Source organism: Lagenorhynchus albirostris, chromosome 12 (genome assembly GCF_949774975.1).
Source record: "Lagenorhynchus albirostris chromosome 12, mLagAlb1.1, whole genome shotgun sequence".
Lineage (NCBI taxonomy): Eukaryota > Metazoa > Chordata > Mammalia > Artiodactyla > Delphinidae > Lagenorhynchus > Lagenorhynchus albirostris.
This window is the reverse complement of record NC_083106.1, coordinates 13,467,454-13,491,883: the sequence shown is the minus strand read 5'-3', so window position 1 is coordinate 13,491,883 and position 24,430 is coordinate 13,467,454. Positions and strand designations below refer to the sequence as shown.

Genomic DNA, 24,430 nt, shown 5'->3' with positions numbered 1-24,430 from the left:
TTTTTCTAATTAAAAATAAAATTTTAGGGGAAAGATTTTTGGAAAACACATCTTTAATCTGTCCCCTTTGGGGGTCAAGGTGACACTGTACAATAGCCTATGGATCTTGCATAAAGTTTAGGAATTTGCTAAGATAAATACATTTTTAAATGTGAAAGAACTAATGTATTTTTAACTGCCAATTTAAGAAAAATATTCTTCCTAACAAATTCTTCTGCTTTAGGTCTATCTTCTGATAGACCTAAAAAACCTGCAGTCATTAGGTGGGAATCCCCTCAAATTCAAGTCCACCCAACTCTGTCTTCCTCTCTCCCCCATCCCAAACTTAGGCACATCCACACCCATCCTTCCTATTCCCCTTCTGGCCTCAGAGATTGGGAGCTGTCTCTCCTCTGGTAAAAACCTCTGCCCGTCCTCTTGATTTTCTCCCCACCCTACCTCTTTAGGAGTCTTGTATCTTAAAATACGCTTGTTTTCCTTCATTTTCACCCTAACCCTCTCTACCAGTTCTTGATCATTCCCTTCCATAGACACACACTTAAGACCACTCTTTATTGAAACAGCTCTTACGAGATCCCATGTTCTGCTTTAGCTAATACTCTATCTCCTTAACATGTAATATACACTCAGGTCCTAACGTCTTCACCTCTCATTTACTTACCAGTTTGCTAGAGTCGGGTTTCTGCCACGACTTGGCCACCCCAGTGATGGCTAATGACTTCTAATTGCCAAATGAAAAGTGTTCATCTCTACTAAGTCATTTCCCTCTGTGTAACTGAACCTATTAGCTTTCCCCCAAAGTCTCTTGTATTCTCTGTCTTCATGAATGATCCTAATCATCTGTTCAAGGCAGAAATCTAGGAGTCATTCTTGATTCCTTCTCCCCCAGCTTCCAACTGATGACTCAGTTGTATCGGGTCCACCCCTACCCATTTTTCAATCTATCCGCTTTTCTCCATTCCCCCACCACTACTTTAGTCCAAAGGATCCTCACCTCTTATCTGAGTTATTGCAAGTTCACTTCACCTCCAATTTTACTGGTTCCTGCTCTAATTTATGTGAGAGGGGTGTGGGGGAAAATGAGAAGCGGGGGAGGGACAGAGAGATGAGAGAGAGAGAGGTTGAGAGAGGGGTTGAGCCCAGAGTGATCATTCATTTTCCTAAGATTCTTTAACGTCTCCGGTGCCCATAACACAACATCCAAACCCTTTTAATGGCTGACCTTTGATCGATTCTCAGTTTCGTCTGTTGCCAACCCATTCCTGGAACCCATATTTTCAGGTATTCTGAGCTTCACTTCCTTTACTGTGCCAGGCTCTTTCTTACCTCTTAACTTTTGAAAACATTAGTTCCTTCACCTACCCAGTCCCAAGACATTTCTCTGGCTCCAGCTTAAATGTTTCTTCCTCTGGAAACCTATTCCGATGCCCTCCTTCAGGTTACTTGTATGGTTGGCTGTGCTTGCCCTGTGCTCGCTGACACCCTGTACTTCTCTGCTCGTGGAATTTACCATACACACGTCTCTGTAATTGCTGTCTCTTCTGCTGGCCTGTCAGTTTCATAATGGCATGGACTATATCTGTTCTTGTTCACCACTGTATCCACAACCCCTAGCACATAATAGGTGCTTGAAAAGTATTTGCTACATGAATAGCTAAATAAACGAAAGAAGCATGTATATAACACAATGGTTAGTGCCCAAACTTTGGAGTCCTGGAATTGAAATCTGGTTTTCCACGTACCTGTTATATGACCTTGAGCTTATTAATTAACTCTAAGCTTCAGTTTCACAATCTATAAAATGGTGAAAATACTACTTATATTTGATTGTTGTGTTATTTAAATAAAAGATAAAATTGCTAAGGCACAGTAATCAGCACATGATGAGTTCAGTAAACAGCAGCCCTGCAATTTAAAAACCTAGTTAGCAATGAGTGATGACAGCCAGCATTGAATCAGGACCTAACTTTGAAAAACTCTTACTTGGATCAATATTGGGCTAACTTAAAAACAAATACTCCACCTTCTTTCACTGACAAAGCAAACAGAATAGAAAGAGGCAGGTTTCTTCTTAAAAAGGAAGAAAATTATAGGGTCCATGTTTCAGTACGACGCCCTCTTCCTGAAAGGAATTATCAGATATATGAAATAAACAGAACCCACTAATTTTTGTTGATGTTACATTACATTATATCGACAATTTATGATTTGCAATGTTTTGCATAATTTCAGAAGCGTGAAGACTTCAATTTGACAACAAAGCAAATATTTTTTTAAAACTGATAATTATATTCACAAATTTGAGTAATCTACAGAAAATTCTCGGGGGTTTTTTTTCCTATTTTTAATATAAATTTTTGTTTTAAGAAAAGCGTATTTTTTGAAAACAGATTGCTCTCTCATTTGCACCCAATGTCTCCATACTACTGTCAAAATACTTATAACGAATTGTTACAATAGAATAAAATGTCATCAGTAAAAGACTTTGTTTTATTTAATTAGCAGTAAATAGTTTTCTTATTTGCAACTAAGCAAAGCAGCCTACAACACAAATGAAAATTTCCCATTAAAAACCCTCCCCAAATTTATCTCCACAAAGCATCTTTTGCACATCCCCCAATGCACCCAACATTGAATGATCTTAGGACAGAGGATCAATTTCTTTTGCTTCTCAATTCAACATCCCAGCTCTGTAAACCTGCTGCAACTTATTATTAAAGGTATTTTTGGAAACAGTCAATTTCCAAAGAAGATTTTTGAGAAAACGTATAATTTTTTTCTTCCAGTTTTATTGATATAATGGACGTATAAAGCTTTCTTTCTAAATAAGGTGTTTATTTTTTTAGTTTGCTTAAAATCTTTAAAGAAGGCATTGCAGTAGCAAGACATAATCACAGAATTTAGGATGAGATGGTTTATCACTCTAGTTTAAATCCACAAAAATTCCCATGACTTGTGCAATAGCTCCCAGACAACTGAGATCGGCAAAATATTTACAACTTGCGTTCTAGAAGAAAGTCGAAACTCTTTTTTTCTTGCCAGTTTAGCACCTTCTCCTTTCTTGTTCTCAGAGATAAATAACTTGGCATGTTATATAGCATAAGTAATAGGTGAATTAAGACTAGTATCTGATCACCAGCATAAAAATATTTTTGACATGGGTCACTTCCTTGCCTTTACTGGTAGATGTCAACAGAAAATTGTAGGAAACACACACACACATACACACACAACCAAGGAATACAATGCATTTTAATTCTTTTGAAGGATTTGGTTATTAGATATCTGCAGCCATTCCAAAGCACAGCGCTATGTACAATAGGAACTGAAACACAAATATTTGATATGAAAGAGGAGACAAGCTCATTACTTAACATCATTCTTGGACCGAGGTTTGGAAGAAATTCTCATGTGCTTCAAGCCAGACCTCAGGATGAACCTGTGGCCTGTTATGGACTGAATGTTTGTGTGTGTCCCCCCCCCCACAAATCTATATGTTGAAGCCTTAACCCCCAATGTGATGGTATTTGGAAGTAGAGCCTTTGGGAGGTAATTGGGTGTAAATGAGGTCATAAATTCCTCACAACGGAGTTAGTGTCCTATAAGAAGAGGAAAAGAAACCAGAGTTCTTTCTCTCTCTGCCATGTAAGGACTGAAATCAGTTGACACATTGATCTTGAACTTTCCAGCCTCCAGAATTTCAAGAAATAAATGTTCCTTGTTTGAGCCACATAGTCTATGGTATTTTGTTACAGCAGCCCAAGCTGACTAATACTGGGTCTACGTTGGTTGCATATTTACTGGGCAAAATAAATAAACATAAACAATACACCAAACCAGACTCAATCTGACCCAACAAATTACAGAACACCAGGTCCTTTCAAAGCTGACAGCAATTATGGTTCCATCCTCGGAGCAGACTGTTGTTATAGGACAAACCATTGGCTCTGGTTTTTTAATAAGCAAGAAAGAAGAGGAAAAGTTGGCTCAAGAATCTCCGGAGAGGGGCTTCTCTGGTGGTGCAGTGGTTAAGAATCTGCCTGTCAATGAAGGGGACACGGGTTCGAGCCCTGGTCTGGGAAGATCCCACATACCACAGAGCAACTAAGCCCGTGCGCCGCAACTACCAGGCCTGCGCTCTAGAGCCCGCGAGTCACAACTACTGAAGTCCGCATGCCTAGAGCCCGTGCTCCACAACAGCAGAAGCCACCGCAATGAGAAGCCCGCGCACCGCAATGAAGAGTAGCCCCCGCTCGCCTCAACTAGAGAAAGCCCGCGCCCAGCAACGAAGGCCCGACACAGCCAAAAATAAATAAATAAATTAAAAAAAAAAAAAAAAGAATCTCTGGAGGATAAGGAAAGACCTTGAACCAGATCAAGTGGCTTCTCTGTGGATTATTTTTCTAGTGAAAAACATTTTGATTCTAAGTATGGCTTTGGGCCTGCTCTATGACTGAAAACCAGGGGCCAGGGGAGATAACCATGTGTTGTTAAAAGGTAAAGAAGAGCTGAAGACCAAATATCTAAGAGGCTGTTTTCACGAGAGACTTAGTGAGATTCTGGGCATAATATATGCTTCTGTGGAGCCCAGGTGATTAAGGTAGGGGTGTGTGTGTGTGTGTGTGTCTGTGCAGGTGCTTGTTGTCTGTGCCTGGGGTGCTAAGTGATGGGCACACTCTAGCATCACACCATGACTTTGGGAGCAGGCCTTCTCACAGAGACAGCAGGAAAAGTGACACAGTGTACTTGTCCAGAGGCCAGATAAAAGATATGAACCTCACCTTGCTTCTGTTGCAAGTAAGGTATTATCATTCTCAGAAGTAAGTCAGCACACTGCAATGGGGAGGGAAGTGTGTGCTTCCATTTAAATGTGACCTCAAGGAGACTGTGAAGCCTAGGATGTACAGGTTGCATATGTTTTTATAGAGAAAGTGTACAGACAGAAATAGAGATGGGAATGGGGATAAAGATAGGGATGGAGAGATTGAGATACAGATGGAAAGGGAGTTGGGCAGAGATGTGATGGAGAAGGAGATGGGATGGGAGAGATAGAGATGATATAGGAATGGAAGCAGGGTGAGAGGGAGAATGAGAGAGAATTAGGGCTGGAATAGGAAACTCAAATAGGGATAAAGGCAAGCAAAGGATGGGTACAAGAGAGAGGGAAGAGTAGGGAATCATGTGACCAACTGCTGAGACAGTCACAGACATAAACATCCACCCTGTAGTTATCCTAAAACTCTCAACTATCAAAGCAGGGTAATGTGGTCAGATTTTATTTTCAAAATGTTTTTAACTACAAGTGAGTCAGAAAAGGAAAATGTTTTCCAATGAAGTTGCAGGCTACATTTGGTAAGATACTACGATGTCAGTATAAATAAGTTCCGGATAACAAGCATAGGTATATCACTGTTTCAGTTTTCAAGGCCTAAGAAAGAAAGAATAGCAAGTACAGAGGGGAAAACAAAAGAACAACAACAAAAAAATCCCTATTGCAGTAAGGTTACAATGGAGCAGTTGCAGAGGTAATAATTTTCTGGGTCTTTTGAAATGATACTATCGATGCAAAAATGTGTAAAGCAGGGAAGCCAAGTGGACTTCAGATCCACGTCTGCATTAAAATCTCAGCAGCACCAATGGCCAGGTGTATGAAGAAGAATGCTACAAAATAACCTGAGTTAAGCACTTAGCACAGTGCCAGACATTAATCGTTATTTTTTGCCCGTGTGACTGATGTTTTTCCTACTCTAACAAAATAAAAAAAGATAAAGAATCTTTGCTGTTGCTGTTTCGTTAAGCCCCTCTGCATGGTACTCGGCGCTGTGCTTAGAGCTATTAGGATTTACAAAGAACTCCAAGAATTAGCACATGCCTTGAAGACTTTACAATGTTGATGGGAAGGTGAGATATGAAACAGTATAAAATCATTTAAGACATACTGGCGGAGGGTGGGGATAAACTGGGTGATTGGGATTGACATATACACACTATTATATATAGAATAGATAATTAATAAGCACAGGGAACTCTACTCCATACTCTGTTATGATCTATATGGGAAAAGAATCTTCAAAGAAGTGTATGTATGTATATGTATAACTGATTCACTTTGCTGTACAGCAGAAACTAACACAACATTGTAAATCAACTATATTCCAAAAAAAAAAAAAATGCAGTGGTAAATCCAAATGCAATGACTCAAAAGTAAAAAAAAAAAAAAAAGCAATTTCTTTCTCATTAAAAGAAAAAACAAACTAGGGACTTCCCTGGTGGTCCAGTGGTTAAGAATCCACCTTCCAATGCAGGGGACGCGGGTTCAATCCCTGGTCTGGAAACTAAGATCCCACATGCTGCGGGGCAACTAAGCTCACACGCCACAACAAAGAGCCCGCACGCTGCAATCAAAGACCCCACATGCCGCAACGAAGATCCTGCGTGCCGCAACTAAGACCCGACACGGCCAAATAAATAAATAAATAAAATACTTAAAAAAAAAAAGAAACTAGCTATCTTCTACTAGCATAGGCAAATACTCATAGACCCACAGACCACACATACACAAAATACATGAAATCTCTAATCTCTAGCATATTTTTAAATTAAAATACTCTGAGCACATTAAAAAAAAAAAAGACATGCTGAACTTTTCCACCTGTGCTGCAGGTTCTGGAGAAGTGCTGAGATTCTGATTCTGCCAAAGCTGAGGCAGGAACAGCAGAGAAGGCAGGGGGATGGCGCTGGGGAAGGAGTGCAGGGGAAACCGCTAACATTCTGGAGTCTTTGCTCAGGGTTCCACATGTGGTCAGAAATGACTTCATGAATGAGAGACGTATGTGCTACACATTAAGGGCAGGACTTGTATATTTAGATGGGAAATAGCAGGAGTGAGGTCACAAAGCAGGACTAAAAAAAAAAAGAACATAAAAGGGTACACACTGGTACAGCCCCTTCCAATACCCAGTTATCACATAAATATGTAAAGTAACTTGAAACAATGATAAAATGGTGATAAAAACAGATTAGAAAACAAATTCTTGGCATATAATCCTTCGACAAAGGCCCTTTGTATACTGCATGGCACGCATTCCAATTTTAGCTTCTTTTTAAGAATTCAGAACACAGATAAGTGTGTCCCAGGAATTCTGCTTTAAAATCTTCCACAAAGATACTCAACCCTATTAAAAAATATAAAAATAACTATAAACTATTTTCACCAGATGGAAAATACTGTTAAAGAAGTTTAATAGTATAAGGAAATGGGCATTCTCAGAAGCTCTTGGTATATATTAAAGTTATAGACATGTATACTTGTGGACTATCTACCCCCTTCTAGAAATTTATCCTAAGAAAAATAATCAGACAAATGTACAGATATATATGCCCAAGGACTTTCACTGTGACATTTTATATAATATTAACCAACTGGAAACGAATTATATAACCACTGATAGACGACTGGCTAATTATGATTTATAAATAATTTTATTATATTTATAATGACAAAGTATTAGTCAGCCATTAAAATGATTATGTGGCTCTGTATCTAATCACATGGGAAGATGTGCAGATGTGCTGGGTGAACAGAGGCACACAGAATACAAGTGAATACAGACTAAGTGGCCTATAGCCACTTATGTGAGACTGTGTAAGCCAGCGTGTAGAAAAATGGTGATCAATATGTCAGTGATGGTTATATCAGGACTGTGGAATTTAAGGTGATTTTTACTTTCATTAAACTTTCTAAGAAGTTTATTATCAAAACGATTTACAATTAGCACGTAACCTTTTTATGATATGAAAAAACAATAACTCTATTTTCATTTTGGAAAAAAAAGAACCGTCCTCAAACGATGACGGTTCTGGAGTGTAAGTAGTGGCTGTGGCCAGATGACACCAGCCAAAGCTTGAGAAAATGAGCCCCAAGGGCATTCAGTGCCTTGTCACAGGGCAGATTCTGGGTGCAGCCACTGGGCCAGAAAACTCCCTTTTTACCGAGTGGCTTTTGGAGAGATTATAGGAAAGATAATCCCATTCTATCCTGTATCTAGACACATTCTTCTTTTTTTTTTTTTCAGGCTGCTTTGGGTCTTCGTTGCTGCGCGTGGGCTTTCTCTAGTTGCAGCGAGCAGGGGCTACTCTTCGTTGCGGTGCGCAGGCTTCTCACTGGGGTGGCTTCTCTTGTTGCGGAGCACGGGCTCTAGGAGCGCGGGCTTCAGTAGTGGCAGCACGCAGGCCCAGTAGTTGTGGTACACGGGCTCTAGAGCGCAGGCTCAGTAATTGTGGTGCACGGGCTTAGTTGCTCCACGGCATGTGGGATTTTCCCGGACCAGGGATCGAACCCGTGTCCCCTGCATTGGCAGGCGAATTCTCAACCACTGTGCCACAAGCGAAGTCCTAGACATTCATCTAGTCTTCTCTTTTTGCTGGATTTTGAGCTTCCCAAGGCCTGGGAAAGTGTTTTACTAGCTTTTTTCCTGTCTCCAAAGCCTATCATAGACACACAGTAAGCAGTCCATTTGTACAATGGGACTGAGATAAGCTGCCATGCTTTGTTTGCTCATGAACTATGAAAAGAGGCTTTGGAGGAGTCCGCAATCAAAAACTGCTCGTAGGATTATGCCTTGCACACGTTAGGCACTGCTCTCGGCAAAGATCCTCTAACTGAATGCAGACAATTGTCCTGTCATCTGCGTTTATTTTTACAAATGTAATGTTTTTTGGTTCACATATTTTTTCATCAGCATTATAAGAGATTAATTTTTTTGTAATGTAGCTACACAGAAATTTGTTTTATGTTAGTATTTATGTTCCAAGTCATTACAATGTATGGATACCCAGTCACCTGATACAATCTAAGGTCAGTATGGATAATCTCAGACTGATTAGCCTTTGCAGTGTCCTGCCACAACGGTTACTCTTCTATAAGAGCACCTGAGAGGGGAGCCCAGACACGATCTCCTTAGATAAAATTCTTTGCTCAGGGCAGACTACTCATTGTTTTTTTCTGCTCCAAATAGAAACAAACACAAACAAAACTCCACCATGAATTCTCCTTCTGATATGACACACATCAGTACAGAAGAAACAACTGAATGAAATATTTCATCAAGATTCATGGAATCGACATGAAGTAACTGCTTTCGACTCTGGTTATCTATTAATTTTCTTTGAAAAAATGTTAGCAGATGCCACAATTAAACTGATAGGTGCCAACATTACTGACTAGTTATAGTGACAATAGCCACAGCAGCATTACTTTAAACTGTGTGTTTAATGATGTATTGGCTCAAACTAAGTTAACATAGAACTCTGGGTAGTTTCCTTTACCTTGGCCAGATGAGAGTTGATCCATTTTGTAAAAGTACGTTTTTGTACTATCTCTTGCTCATCTAGAAGAAAAAAAATTATCTGGTTAGATAACATGTCATGAAGTTGTATCATGAAAAAAATTCATAGTTACACAACTCTAGAAATGATTATTATATTATTTTATCTTATAATTCATTTTACCAATTATTGTCTTGAAGGAAGAGCCAGTGAAACTTCAAATATATTAGGCAAGTCAATTATTTATTTAAAAATTATCAGCAAATGCTTTAAAATTTGCAATATGTTAGCCCTATGTTTCTCTTCATTCATTTATTGAAAGTTCACTGAATAATTAAACCTCAATAAATCTGTTTTTTAAAAAGTTCACTTGAGACCAACTAAGTGCCAAGTTTTACGTGTGGTGCAAAGGGATGCAGAGAGATGAAGAGGACACAGTCTCTACCATGATATATCTAAAGGTAAATATCTAGAAGACAACATAGGCAGTACGCTCTTTGACATCGGTCTTAGTAATACCCATCAAACTAAAAAGCTTTTGCACAGTAAAGGAAACTATCAGCAAAATGAAAAGGCTGCCTACTGAATGGGAGTAGATATTTGCAAAAGATGTACCTGATAAGAGGTTAATATCCAAAATATACAAAGAACTCACGTAACTCAACATCAAAAAAAATAACTTTTTTGAAAAATGGGCAGAGGATCTGAATAGACATTTTTCCAAAGAAGACACGCACATGGCCAATAGGTACATGAAAAGATGCTCAGCATCACTAATCATCAGGGAAATGCAAATCAAACCACAATGAGATATCGTCTCACACTTATTAGATGGCTATTACCAAAAAGACAACAAGTAACAAGCGCTAGAGAAAATAACAAGGATGTAGAGAAAAGGAAACCCTTATGCACTATTGGAGGGAATGTAAACTGGTGCACCAACTGTGGAAAACAGTATAGAGATTCCTCAAAAAATTTAAAAATGGAACTACCATATGATCCAGCAACTCCACTCCGGGGTATTTAGAAAACAAAAACACTAATTAGAAAAGATATATGCATCCCTATGTTCACTGCAGCGTTATTCACAATAGCCAAGAAGATATGGAAGCAATCTAAGTGCCCATCAACAGATCAATAGATAAAGAACAAAGAACATGATGTGGTGTGTGTGTGTGTGTATATATATATATATACATATATGAAATGGAATATTACTCAGCCATTAAAAAAACAAGTGAAAGCTTGCCATTTGCAACAACATGGATGGACCTAGAGGGTATTATGCTAGGTGAAATCAGTCAGAAAGAAAAAGACAAATACTGTACGATTTCACTTATATGTGAAATCCAAAAAAATTAAAAAAAATGAACAAATATAAAAAAGAGAAACAGAGTCATAGATACAGAGAACAAGCAGGCAGTTGCTGGGAGGGTTTGAGGGGAGGAGAGAAGTAGGTGAGGGAGATTAAGAGGTACAAACTTCCAGTTACAAAATGAGTCACAGGTATTAAATGTACAGTTCGGGGACTAAAGTTAATAACTATGTAATACCTTTGTAGGGTGACAGACGGCAACTAGTCTTATGGTGATCATTCCGAAATGCATAGAAACAGTGGATCACTGTGTTGTGTAACAGGAACTAACACAGTGTTTAGGTCAATTACACTTCAAAAACAGACAAAGTCACAGAAAAAGAGATCAGACTTATGCTTAGCAGAGGTGGGATGTGGGGAGGGGGAACTGGATGAAGCTGGTCGAAAGGTGAGAACTTCCAGTTACAAGAGAAATAAGTATTAGGGATTTAATATACATGATAAATACAATCAACGCTGCTGTGTGTTATATATGAAAATGGTAAATCCTAAGAGTTCTCATCACAAGGAAAACAATTTTTCTCTACTTCTTTAATTTTGTGTCTACAGAGATGAGGGATGTTCACTAAACTGTTTGTGATAGTCATTTCATGATTATGTAAGTCAAATCATTATGCTATACACCTTAAACTTATACAGTGCTGTATGTCAATTATGCCTCAATAAAACTGTAAGAAAAAAAGTAGCAAAGTCAAAAAATTATAATAAAGGTAAATATTTAGAGGTGGAGAGAGACAAGAAAGGGCACATGTGTAGTGGAGGGTTATAGAGTAATGCAACAAGATAGAGGCATTACAGGAATTTCACCAGATGAGTAGTGCAGTGAACACACTATAATAGGGTAACCTCCCCAAATTCCCACCTCCTGGAGTAAACACCTTTGTGTGGGCAACTGCAACCAGAACTTGTGAATTGCTTCTAATCAACAGAACACAGCAACGGGTGATGTGATGCCACACCCATGAACATGTTACTTTATGTAAGATTCCTTCTGAGCTGACTGGAGTGACAGGTTCTCCTGCTGGCTTAAAGAAGCAAACAGCCACACTGTGAACAGTCCATGGAGAGGGCCCCGGAGCAGAGAACTGCAGGCTGCCTCTGGAAGTTGGAGGGCAGCCTCCAGCCAAGAGGCAGGAAGAAGCTCTGTCATACACAAGGAAATGAATTCTGCTAACAACCTGAATGAGTTCAAAAGTGGATTCTTCCCTCATTCAGCCTCCGGATGAGAATGCCGCCCAGCTGACACCCTGATTGTGGACTTGTGAGACCCTGAGCAGAGGGCACAGGTAGCTGCATGGACTACCACACAAATTGTGGACTACCCACAAATGTTTGGAGATAATAAACGAACGCTGTTTTAAACTGCTAAGTTTGGTAATTTGTTATGCAATAAGGTAAAACTAATATACAAAGAAAAAAATGTTGGCGTCTGGAAGGCTTTATTTTTTAATATGTATCTTTATTGGAGTATAATTGCTTTACCTTATTGTGTTAGTTTCTGCTGTACGACAAAGTGAATCAGCTCTATGTATACATGTATCCCCATATCCCCTCCCTCTTGTGTCTCCTCCCACCCTCCCTATCCCACCCCTCTAGGTGGTCACAAAGCACCGAGCTGATCTCCCTGTGCTATACAGCAGCTTCCCACTAGCTAGCTATTTTACATTTGGTAGTGTATATATGTCAGTGTTACTCTCCCACTTCGTCCCAGCTTCCCCTTCCCCCGCTGTGTCCTCAAGTCCGTTCTCTACATCTGCATCTTTATTCCTGCCCTGCCACTAGGTTCATCAGTACGGTTGTTTTACATTCCGTATATGTGCGTTAGCGTATGGTATTTTTCTCTTTCTGACTTACTTCACTCTGTATGACAGACTCTAGGTCCATCCACCTCACTACAAATAACTCAATTTTGTTTCTTTTTATGGCTGAGTAATATTCCATTGTATATATGTGCCACATCTTCTTTATCCATTCATCTGTTGTTGGACATTTAGGATGTTTCCACGACCTGGCTATTGTAAATAGTGCTGCAGTGAACATTGTGGTATATGTATGTTTTTGAATTATGGTTTTCTCAGGGTATATGCCCAGGAGTGGGATTGCTGGGTCGTATGGTAGTTCTATTTTTAGTTTTTTAAGGAACCTCCATACTGTTCTCCATAGTGGCTGTATCAATTTACATTCCCACCAACAGTGCAGGAGGCTTCCCTTTTCTCCACACCTTCTCCAGCATGTATTGTTTATAGATTTTGTGATGACGGCCATGCTGACCGGTGTGAGATGCCAGCTCACTGTGGTTTGATTTGCATGACTACAACGGGCTGTGGTGTGTGATGCAGGTGCTGGGCCCCCGCACCTCCGAGTTCACCACCGCCTTCGCGGGCCGCCTCGCGTCCACCCTCATCTCCAAGGCGGGGTGGGAGCTGGGGGAGAGCCTGGACCAGATTTTCCATGCCATCCTCAGCTAGACGCAGCAGGCAGAGACGCTCAGCGGCATGCGGTCCCTGATCACGGTGTTCGCCCACACGGTGCACACTCAGCTGGAGCTCCTCCTAGAGTTCCTGTGCAGCCTCCTGGGGCCCAGAGGCAAGCCCGCCCTGGAGCTCGCGATGGCCGAGTAGACCAGCCGGCAGCACCTGTTCTACGGGCAGTACGAGCGCAATGCCAGCTCTGTGGCGCTGCGTAAGCTGCTCCACACGGCATCCACGCGGATGACAAGCGGCTACAGGACATCCGCGTGGAGGGGGAGGAGATCTACGGCCTGGACGAGGGCACCCGCACCCGCTCCAAGTCGGCCAAGAACCCTGAGTGCTGGACCAACTTTCCTCTGCTGGTCAAGACCCTGAAGCTGATCATCAACGAGCTCTCCAACGTCATGGAGGCCAAGGCCACCCACCAGGCCGCCCTGCAGAGTGAAGCCAAGATGGCTCCAGTGACATGTGCGAGGAACGGGAGGAGGACGACGACGAGGAGGACGGCTTAACCCTTGCCTGATATTCTCGCCACACGTAAATACGAAGAGCGTTACTACAGGGACGATGCAGAACACGACCCTGACTCCCTGAAGGACCCTCTCTAACAGACGGATCTGCAGGCGCACCTCACACACTTCCTCTGCCAGTTCGCCCACAGCCCTGCTACGTGGTGTTCTCAGGCCACATCAACAATCATGACAGGCGGGTTCTGCAGACCACTGGCATTTGAAAAGGGCCTCCTCCGGCCTGCCACACACCGTTTTGCGACAAAGTGAGCAGAAGGAAAGAAATCGTAAAGATCAGAGCAGAAATAAATGAAAAAGAAGGAAGGCAACAACAGCAAAGATCAATAAAAGCAAAAGCTGGTTCTCTGAGAAGACAAACAAAATTGATAAACAATTAGCCAGACTCATCAAGAAAAAAAAGGGAGTAGACTCAAATCAACAGAATTAGAAATGAAAAAGAAGTAATAACTGACACCGTAGAAACACAAAGGATCATGAGACACTACTACAAGCAACTCTATGCCAATAAAATGGACAACCTGGAAGAAATGGACACATTCTTAGAAAAGTATAACCTTCCGAGACTGAACCAGGAAGAAATAGAAAATATGAACAGATCAATCACAAGCCCTGAAATTGAGACTGTGCTGAAAAATCTTCCAACAAACAAAAGCCCAGGACCAGATGGCTTCACAGGCGAATTCTATCAAACATTTAGAGAAGAGCTAACACCTATCCTTCTCACACTCTTCCAAAGTATAGCAGAGGGAGGAACACTCCCAAACTCATTCTACGAGGCCACCATCACCCTGATACCAAAACCAGACAAGGATGTCACAAAGAAAGAAAAGTACAGGCCAATATCACTGACGAACACAGGTGCAAAAATCCTCAACAAAATACTAGCAAACAGAATCCAACAGCACATTAAAAGGATCATACATCATGATCAAGTGGGGTTTATCCCAGGAATGAAGGACTTAATTAGAGATATAAAGAGATGAAGGCCAGAGAGAGGGGCCAATGTAACACCTTTCAAGGAAAGAGGGGCCAATGTAACACCTTTCAAGGAAAGGGTGAATTCTGCTCTTTCCATCAACATCTACTGTGTGCCAACTGTTGGCTGTAAACTAGATGTTGTGAGGATGAAAGATGAACAAGATATCATTTCAATTCCTCACCCTCTGAAAGGTAATGCTCAAGGAAACATAACTTCAGCTTTCTAAAAAAGGACCTTTTGGCTAAAGTCTAAACATTAAGTTCTAGAGAGGGAGAGCTGGAGCTGAGCTCTCCTGAGCTTTGGTTCAGAATCCTGGACTGCCTACTAGAATATAAGCCCCATGAGGACAGTAACTTGGTTCCCAATGCCTACAAATGTTACAATTAATCCTGTTGAATGAATAAACGAATAAAATAAACAACAAAGCCTTTAAATTTAGAGAAAGTTTGAATATATCCATAAAATTTAAAGAACGCCATTATTTTTAATGCACATTAAACATGCACTTTATTTTTTTTTTGTGGTATGCGGGCCTCTCACTGCTGTGGCCTCTCCCGTTGCGGAGCACAGGCTCCGGACGCGCAGGCTCAGTGGCCATGGCTCACGGGCCCAGCCGCTCCGCGGCATGTGGGATCTTCCCGGACCGGGGCACGAACCCGTGTCCCCTGCATTGGCAGGCGGACTCCCAACCACTATGCCACCAGGGAAGCCCCTAAACATGCACTTTTAACTTTCAAGTAACGACCAGAAACAAACCCAGGTGATCTTGGGATCAGATGGGGAGGGAGGCTGAAGGACACAAAAAGACGGTTAGCAGGGGCTGAAAGAACAGTGAGGAAACTGCTAGCTGGGACTGGAAGGAGAGCGACACATATTTTATGCGTTATACATTCTGTCGTTGGTAGTAACTTGAACTTTTGCAACTGGCTAGGGAGATTTCCCTGCAGAAAGCTGTCAACCGGCTTCTTTCAGCTGCGCATTTTGTGGTACTGGAAGAAAGGGAGATGAACCAAAGAAGGAACTATTTAGTTTGCGAACAGAATTTAGAGGAAACACAGGAGACCTTTGATATGGCGCATCAGAAAATATAATGGTTAGTCATTGTCAGTCTGCCCTGGAAGAAGATTTGCGAAGTAAAACATAGCTTCAGGACAACAATCAATCTAGACTGTGAATGTAAGAACCATTGTTAAGAACTCAGAAAGATTTAAGGCAGTGTCTGTTTGTTTTTTAATTAATTTATTTATTTATTAAGTTATTTATTTTTTCAGTGTTTGATTGATGTTCTCAGCCAAACCATCTTCTAAGAATCTTTTTTTTTAATTTTAATTAATTTATTTATTTTTGGCTGTGTTGGGTCTTCTTTTCTGTGCGAGGGCTTTCTCCAGTTGCGGCGAGCGGGGGCCACTCTTCATCGCGGTGCGTGGGCCTCTCATTGTCGCGGCCTCTCTTGTTGCAGAGCACAGGCTCCAGAGGCGCAGGCTCAGTAGTTGTGGCTCACGGGCTTAGTTGCTCCGCGGCATGTGGGATCTTCCCAGGCCAGGGCTCGAACCTGTGTCCCCTGCATTGGCAGGCAGACTCTCAACCACTGCGCCACCAGGGAAGCCCTCTAAGAATCTTAAGGGCACTGCCCACTGCAGCCTCACATGTGCTCCAAAGCTGATTTCAGACTTTGGGTTTGGGGGGCCACAGAACGAACTCCAAGCCGATTTTCAGGAAGCCCCCAAACCTGTTAAGCCAAAATGCCACTGGTCTGCACTACAGGGACAGGACAGCTCAAAACGAAGAGAAGACTGGAACCGCAGCTTTATACGGCTCAGACTATCAGCCACAAACACGAGCCACTTCTTATCAAGAAGACAGGGGGCTTCCCTGGTGGCGCAGTGGTTGAGAGTCCGCCTGCCGAAGCAGGGGACACGGGTTCGTGCCCCGGCCCGGGAAGATCCCACATGCCGCGGAGCGGCTGGGCCCATGAGCCATGGCTGCTGAGCCTGCGCGTCCGGAGCCTGTGCTGTGCAATGGGAGAGGCCACAACAGTGAGAGGCCCGCGTATGGCAAAAAAAAGACAGGGAATGACCCTTGCGCTTGAATTAAAGGAGGGGGCCACGGGTGCCTGGCTGGACTTCAGAATGACTTCAGAACACGACTGCCATATCCTTTCCATTCTTCCCTTCTTCGGACAGAAGCATCCATTGCAATGGTCCTTCCCCGTCTCATCACTGCATGTTGGATGAATGGGGAGAGTAACTTCTCTTTTTAGTTTCCAGGTCTGGGGACTGACAGAAATTACACCCGAGGGGCCTCCTCTGTATCTGGACCAGATGCAGATCACACGAGACTGGAGGTGGAGCTTGATCACATAATTGGATGAGACTTCTGATGTCTTGAGAGGGAATGAGTGTATTTTGATGTAGAAAGAATATGAAGCACAGTGATCAGAGGACAGATATTAAATTATGGACAAAAAATCCCCCAGTCCCAGCAGACATCCTCCTTTGCAATGTGACTCTGCCCTTCCTCGCCTCAAGGGAAGAACTGATTTCCCCTCTCCTTGAATGTGATCTTTCATTGTATTTGCTTTGATCAATAATGCAGCAGAAATGACTTTATATCATCTGCTTCTAGGCCTTAAGAACTCTTACAGTTTCTATTTTAGCTGTCTTGGGTCCCTGTCCTAAATTCACCAAGCAAGGAAAGCAGTCTCTATTGGAGGAGGGTCCATGTGGAGAAGAACTGAGATGCCCTATCCAATAGGCAGAACCAACGGCCAAACACGTGGGTGAGGTCATCCTGAACCTTCTAGTCTGGCCAACGCTGCAGATGAACACAAACCAGGTGAAGCCAGCAAACTGAGACTCATCTAAGGCTTCAGAGTTGATGCATCTGTTACTCCTCCCTCCTGCATCCCCATACATACCTGATTACAAATTCCTCCAGGAAAAGAGCATTTTCCCCATCATCGTATCCCTAGAAATGAACCCACTGCCTGGAACATTGCCTTCTATATGTGTTCCTCAGAAAACCATCCATGTTTAACTATGAACTAACCAGCCAACCCACAGGTTATGAGAAATGATGAATTATGACTGTTTTAGCTACAAAGTTTTGAAGTGGTTTGTTACACAGAAAAGGCTAACTAAACAAAGGCATTTACTTGTGTGACAGATACACACGTGCGTGTGTGCGCGTGCACAAACACACACACACACACACACCTCCTTCACTCTGTCTTCTATAAAAGAAAGATTCTAGGCTTGCTTGATTGGGTCTACCTTCTGGGTCTTTGGTGATCAGATGAGCAATGGAGAGAAAAGTGGCAAGGAACAAGGGAATCCGAAGTTACTCTGCACAAGTTCAGCACAGACTAATGGGAGAGGACAGAGAAGGAGAGGAGGGGAGAAGATCAAGAGCCAGTGGAAGAGTGAGATTGAGGAAAAAGATGAGAAAAGGGAATTTTTAAGGATTTTTGCCTGTATTGAGTGCTCTAATCACTGCTTCAACTTTTTTCAAGCACACGTCAGTAAAGACAGTGCTCCTAAGATCTTTGGAAGTGGAGTTGTATTTCTTTTGTATGTAAAACCAGTGACTAGATAAAAAGAGCCCACTTTCATTAAAGTCACATTTGTAAAATTTAGTACCATCTCACTTTAAATCTAAGGCACAAGGGATGAGAAGAATATAATTATCTCAGTTCCTAAATTAGAAATTTCTCAACCTCAACCCCACTGACAGTTTGGGCAGGATAATTATTTGTCATATTATGAGAGGCTGTCCCATGCATTATAGGACATTTGGCGGCATCCCTTGCCTTTACTCATGAGTTGCCAGTTTGAAAGTGGCAGCTTTGACGTTAAAGTCAAAGTCTGTCTGACTTCAGAGTCTCTCTTAGACTTGACCTGGGTACTTGGCAATGTACTTGGATCACAGGCTTGGAGCACCTTGGATGTTTTCCTCTTTCTGTGGCTCTTTAAGATGTGTCATTAGGACTATCAAAAATGTCTCCAGACATTGTCAAAACTCTGCTGGGGAAGAATCATCCCAGTTGAGAATAAACTATGTCCTCTGTATCTGTGTGTAACAATGGGAATGAAGTGGTATGAACATCTTAAAAATTTATATCTGTTTCAATTGAATTATTATTGCCCAATTAACTACTCCAAAACATCACTATCATATTGGGTTATTCCCACTGTTTGTATATTTATTTAGACAAAAATTTACCCAAGATATATTAATTTAAGAAGTGTCAAAATGCAGTAAGTCAAGGACATTTGCTGAAAGATGGCATGATTTTTCCAATATGAATAAAATATCCTACGATGTCTGAGATACTGTCATTTAAATCTGGAAAATTTGGTCTTACGTGATAGGGAGTGGGTGGGAGAGGAGAGGGTGTGTAAATCCTGTTAATGTGTTTGGTTTATTTAATTATTCTAAACCTTCTAAATTTTTTTTTCGGAAATGTATAAAACAAAACAAAACAAAAGATAGTCTTTCAGCTCCAGTTGGCTATTGTTAGTTAAAAATATAGTCTGAACCATTCATTGTAACATTTTAATTTTATCACTGTCAGGCAAGGAAAAGCAAATAGCATATGTCAGTCAGTAAATTACAAGAAAATTTAAATATTTAGAGAATTTTCATATATTTGTTTGGGAGGCAGTTAAATATGGGTGGTTTTCTAAGGACACACAGATCAGACAACTTTCCAGGCAGTGGGTTAGTCTCTAGGGAAACAACGATGGAGGAAATGCTTTCTTACCATGAGGAATTTCAATTAGGTATGTATGGGGGTGTGGGAGAGAGAAGGTAATACATACATCAGCCTTGAACCTTTAAATAGGCCTCAATTTCACACATTTTTAGTAAAAATCATTTGGTGAAAAAAAAAACTCACCTAAATTGAGAAGAGCCTGTTTATAATCTTTCTTTACCCCACTTAATGTTAAAATTCATACTTTGCTTTGCAGAAATAGTAATGTCTCTGATTACAAAGACACAGTCTCTGATTGGGGGTGATACATACCATGTGGCCGGCCCACCATATTATATTTCTAAAGTCCAAACGGTCCTGAATTTGAAAACAAAGCTTAGACTTCTGCATAAAGGATTGTGTGTACAATATAGAAAAACAATGATAGACATGTGCCCTACAGAGGAGTAATTAATAATCATAATAAAGAGAAGATAAGCATAAATATAATGAGAGTGAAAGCAGCAGAGTTCATTATGGCCATTCATACGGTGGCTTCCTGCAATATCTTCTAGCTCTAAATAAAGACAATAAATTTGAATAGTTTCTCCGGAACTTTGGTAGTTTTTTTTCTGTCACTTTTTTCTTTCTCTATTTGTGGGTATAAACATTGCAAAAGAAAATAATCACATGGTGAATTCATAAAAACACCTTATATTTTTACAACACTTGAATTTACTCTCGTTTCCGTGTATACTTCTCATTTGATTCACACAAGTAGCCTGGCTGAGCAGACAGAGGAGGTATCATTAGCCCAGATGGAAATAAGGAAATGAAGCATGGTGGGGTTAAGAAATATGCCAGAAATCTAGAAACTGAAATGAAGTCTAGGAAGTTACGGAACCATGGCCAGAATTTAGGAAGTCTTACTCCTATTCTAATTTTGATCCATTCTCTGATTGTTTGATTCATGTATTTAACAAATGTCATTATGCCCCTCCTGTATGCCAGCACCCACTTCTGACCAGCTAGGGATGCAACTGGAGAGGATGGGTGTGGTTCCTTACAGTCCAATAGGGAGGACAGGAATCAAAAAGAAGCACATCACAGCCCAAGTTCTGTGTATGCAGCACAAAGTAAAAACAGTGGCGTGGCATATGTGAGAGGATTAAAAAGAAAAAGACCACAGTGGAGGAAATTAAAGGCAACATGAATGTGGAAAAAAAAAAAAAGCCAGTCCCTACAGTTTGCAAGGATGGGAACTAATGGGAAAATTCTGCTTCTATATCTAAAATTTTTCCTAATAAGTTACATAAAAAGGCAAATGATAGGGCTTCCCTGGTGGCGCAGTGGTTGGGAGTCCGCCTGCCGATACAGGGGACACGGGTTCGTGCCCCGGTCCGGGAGGATCCCACATGCTGCGGAGCGGCTGGGCCCGTGAGCCATGGCCGCTGAGCCTGCGCGTCTGGAGCCTGTGCTCCGCAACAGGAGAGGCCACAACAGTGAGAGGCCCAAGTACCGCAAAAAAAAAAAAAAAAAGGCAAATGATAAAGAAAAGGTGAGGACAACTGAGCTAGGTCATGTATATTCCACCAGCTTCCTGAGCTACAAGCTATGAGGACCTCTCCTCCCCAGGGACACCTTGACCTCCTGTCTTCAATTCTCCAACATTTTTCCTCCCTCCTTCTGGGCCCACCTCGCCCCTGTTGTGGCACCCTCCACAGAAACAGAATTCAACCAGAAGTTCGTGAAGCTGGCTCACATACAAATGATTCCCCTTCCCCATCTCTATATTTCTATCTGCCTTGGTATGATCATTTGTCAAGGTCAAGCTAACAGAGAAGACGACTCTAGAAGGAATTTTGTCAGTAGGAAGTGTTTGGGGGGATATGCTCTCAAAACCAACACTTTTAAGGGCATGAGGGAAGCAGGATTTTAGAGAGAGAGATGCTGACCTGAGATGCAATTAGCTGGGGTGGTCCTTCAGAGAGGTCCTAAATGGAAATAAGGGGCAGGGACCTTGTACCCACTGGCAGGATATGGGCTGCCCTATGGAGAGGCATACCTCAGATGAGGCAAATCCCCTGGGCTGAGGACACATCCTGGGGAGGGGCTCAGCTGTGAGACGTACACGTATGACATACTGAATACAGAGGGAGGCAACATTTGCTTTCGTATCTGTTCAACACCAGAGTCAAACCCTTTATCACCATGAGATGTTGCTTTCTCCATTTATTTCTAAACGAACACTGTTTCCAAGGTCCACTGTTTCACTTTTCTGAGGACTGAATTAGAAGTGTGGCAACAAAGAGGACAGTGCAAAGAAAGGGAAAGGGCCACACCCTTCATGAGACTACCAATTACATGGAGTTCTCCAAAATGTGTCAGACGTCTATTTTTCTACCAGATTGAATGGTTGCTCACTGATTCACATGCTTTCTCTAGCCAATCAACCAAGCTTGGTTCTGCCTTTCTCCCTTCTAGGCCTGCCTGCCTAGGTACCTTTTCTACTTCTCCAACCAGACAACTCTGGCAACCACTATCCATTCCTGCCCTCTGTCTGGCTTCATGTCACCATCTATCCTGTCTGAGTCCTTCTCCCACAGATGATGCCTCTCTCCCAGCTCTTAAACACCATTGGTCAGGAGCCAGATGAATGGATAAAGAAGAAGTGGTACATATATACAATGGAATATTACTCAGCCCAAAAAAAAGAATGAAATAATGCCATTTGCAGCAACAATGGAAGGACCCAGTGATTATCATACTAAGTAAGTGAAGTAAGTCAGACAAATACCATATGATATCGCTTCTATGTGGAATCTAAACAAATGACAAACAAACTTATATCCAAAACAGAAATAGACCCACAGATGTAGGAAACAAACTTACGGTTACCAAAGGGGAAAGGGGGGCGTGAAGAAATTAGGAGTTTGGGATTAAAATTACACACTATATATATAAAATAGATAACAAACAAGGCCCTACTATATAGCGAAGGGAACTATACTCAATATTTTCTAATAAGCTATAAGGGAAAATAATCTATATAATATACAAGAATATATATATATATATATATTTAAAAAAATCAGTTTTCTGTATACCTGAAACTAACAGAACATTGTAAATCAACTATACTTCAATTTAAAAAAAAAAGAAAACGAGTTGCCAAGTAGTGGCATGTGGGCAGAATCTGAGCCCAAAATGTGTTTTCTTTCACCAGCAACGTTCTAAGAAAACATTTTAATTTGAGTGTTTTTAGGTGTGACTTAACATTTCCCAGTTTTCCACAGATGCATTACTCGCAATCTTCTTAAACCAGCCACATCTCAAATCACCTGAAGGTAAATGAGTTTAAAACGTCTGGAAAAGAGGAAGACCTGACTTCCATATAGGCACAGATGGGAAGGGAGATGAGGAGGGAATATGACGAGAAATCTTAGGAAGAGGTAATAAGCAGAATAAAGACTGTCCCAATATAAAAAGAAGCTATTGCACTTTTCTGATATGGTTATTTTAATTATATGCTTGGCAAAAGGCGAAGAGGTTTCTGTTCACTTTCTCCACCCCACCGCCCAATATTTTAAATTGGTATAAATTTAAATAAGTGCACTATTTCAACTGAATTATTTCAAGGAAACTCAGAACAATCAGAACTAAATAAAAATTATTTGTTAGATAAAGGAAACATATGTTTTGGTACATGTATATAAAAATGTAAGATTTTGGTGTTTTTATATATAACCAAACACCAGATTCCAAGTTTCAATCAGCTATAAAAATGCATGGTATATTTTATATAAAACTTTGGAAATTACCAGAACATATATCAAGAGGAATTTATTAACAGTATATTCCAGGTAGCCAAACGCCAGCATAAGACTTTCTACTGTATCTACATTTTACTTACATCAGGTAAGTTAAATGGTGCAGCTACCTAAGTATGTTTTGGGGCGTCACCACTGAGGAAAAATTGTTAGGATTCCAGAAGCAAAGTTGGGTGCATCTGGTTACCATCCTCTAGAATCGACACACAACAGGAAGGAGGAGAAATTTTGAGTCATCCCCATATTTTATAAGAAGTCTAAAAACAAAATTAAAAATATGATGAAAGAACTCCATTACATTCACATAAAGATATGTCAGTGTACTTTTAAAATCAGAATTTAAAAATAATAAAACTGGAAGTAAAAAAATAAAATAAGCCATAAGAGACTATGACAAATTTTTGACTTGAGATTGAGACTTCAAGAATATTTTGGTCACTAATTTGAAGATATTTAGCTCTGTCATGAATGTTATAACACTGATGTCTTAACTTTTAGAAACCATCTCTTAAAAATACTTACATGTAAATCATCTGTATTTCTGTTTTAAAATTTGGCTTTTATCTTAGCATTCCTAGCAAACTTTCACAATTCAGGCTTTCACTATAAATGGTTTAGTGAATAACCATTTCACTAAATGGTTTTAGGTTTCCCAAAAGCATGAGCATAAATCAGTAGTATTCATTTCACTTCTATCAGGTTCAGGTTCAGATAAAATAGGAAGAGAAAAAATATTTCACTTGAGTTGTTTTAAAATCTTCTCTACATAATATCAGTTTTTTGTACCAGGGATCCAGACTGGAATTATATCAGAAGAAAGAGTACACACACACACACAAACACACACACACACACACACACACAAAGGCACCAACAACAAATAATACCTTTTATCGCACCAGGAGTCTTGAAGGTTGTTTTTATCATATTCCACCTTTTATGGTGGCTTTTGGGAGTTGTCCCAATTCAGTCAGTATCTAAACCAAACACAGCTTTCACCAAGGGAACTTTCAACTCTCCTTGCAGCACTGTCCTTAAAGTATCCCTACAGCAACCCTTCTATAAAAGCATATTCTTCTTCTCTCAGTGTTTAGCTTTACCCCCTGCTTACTGACCACATGCACTGCTCCCTAATGCCAGGGTTTCCACAAAGACAGTTTTCACATCGATTTATAAAAAGTGCTTCAGATGCATTTTCAGGGGAAAAAAAATGACACCTTTTTCA

At 40.9% G+C, this 24,430-nt stretch overlaps 1 protein-coding gene and 1 pseudogene across 1 annotated transcript in view; one reads left to right on the top strand and one right to left on the bottom strand.

Annotated features, from left to right (window-relative positions):
- The window catches only part of SYNE1 (spectrin repeat containing nuclear envelope protein 1), a 456,320-nt gene that overhangs the window by 375,663 nt on the left and 56,227 nt on the right, over positions 1-24,430 (bottom strand). Inside the window, exon 2 of the mRNA XM_060168000.1 lies at positions 9,328-9,389. Within this exon, the coding sequence (XP_060023983.1) occupies positions 9,328-9,389 (62 nt within the window). The remainder of the gene's footprint in view (positions 1-9,327; positions 9,390-24,430) is intronic.
- LOC132530880 (importin-9-like) lies at positions 11,074-13,906 on the top strand (annotated as a pseudogene).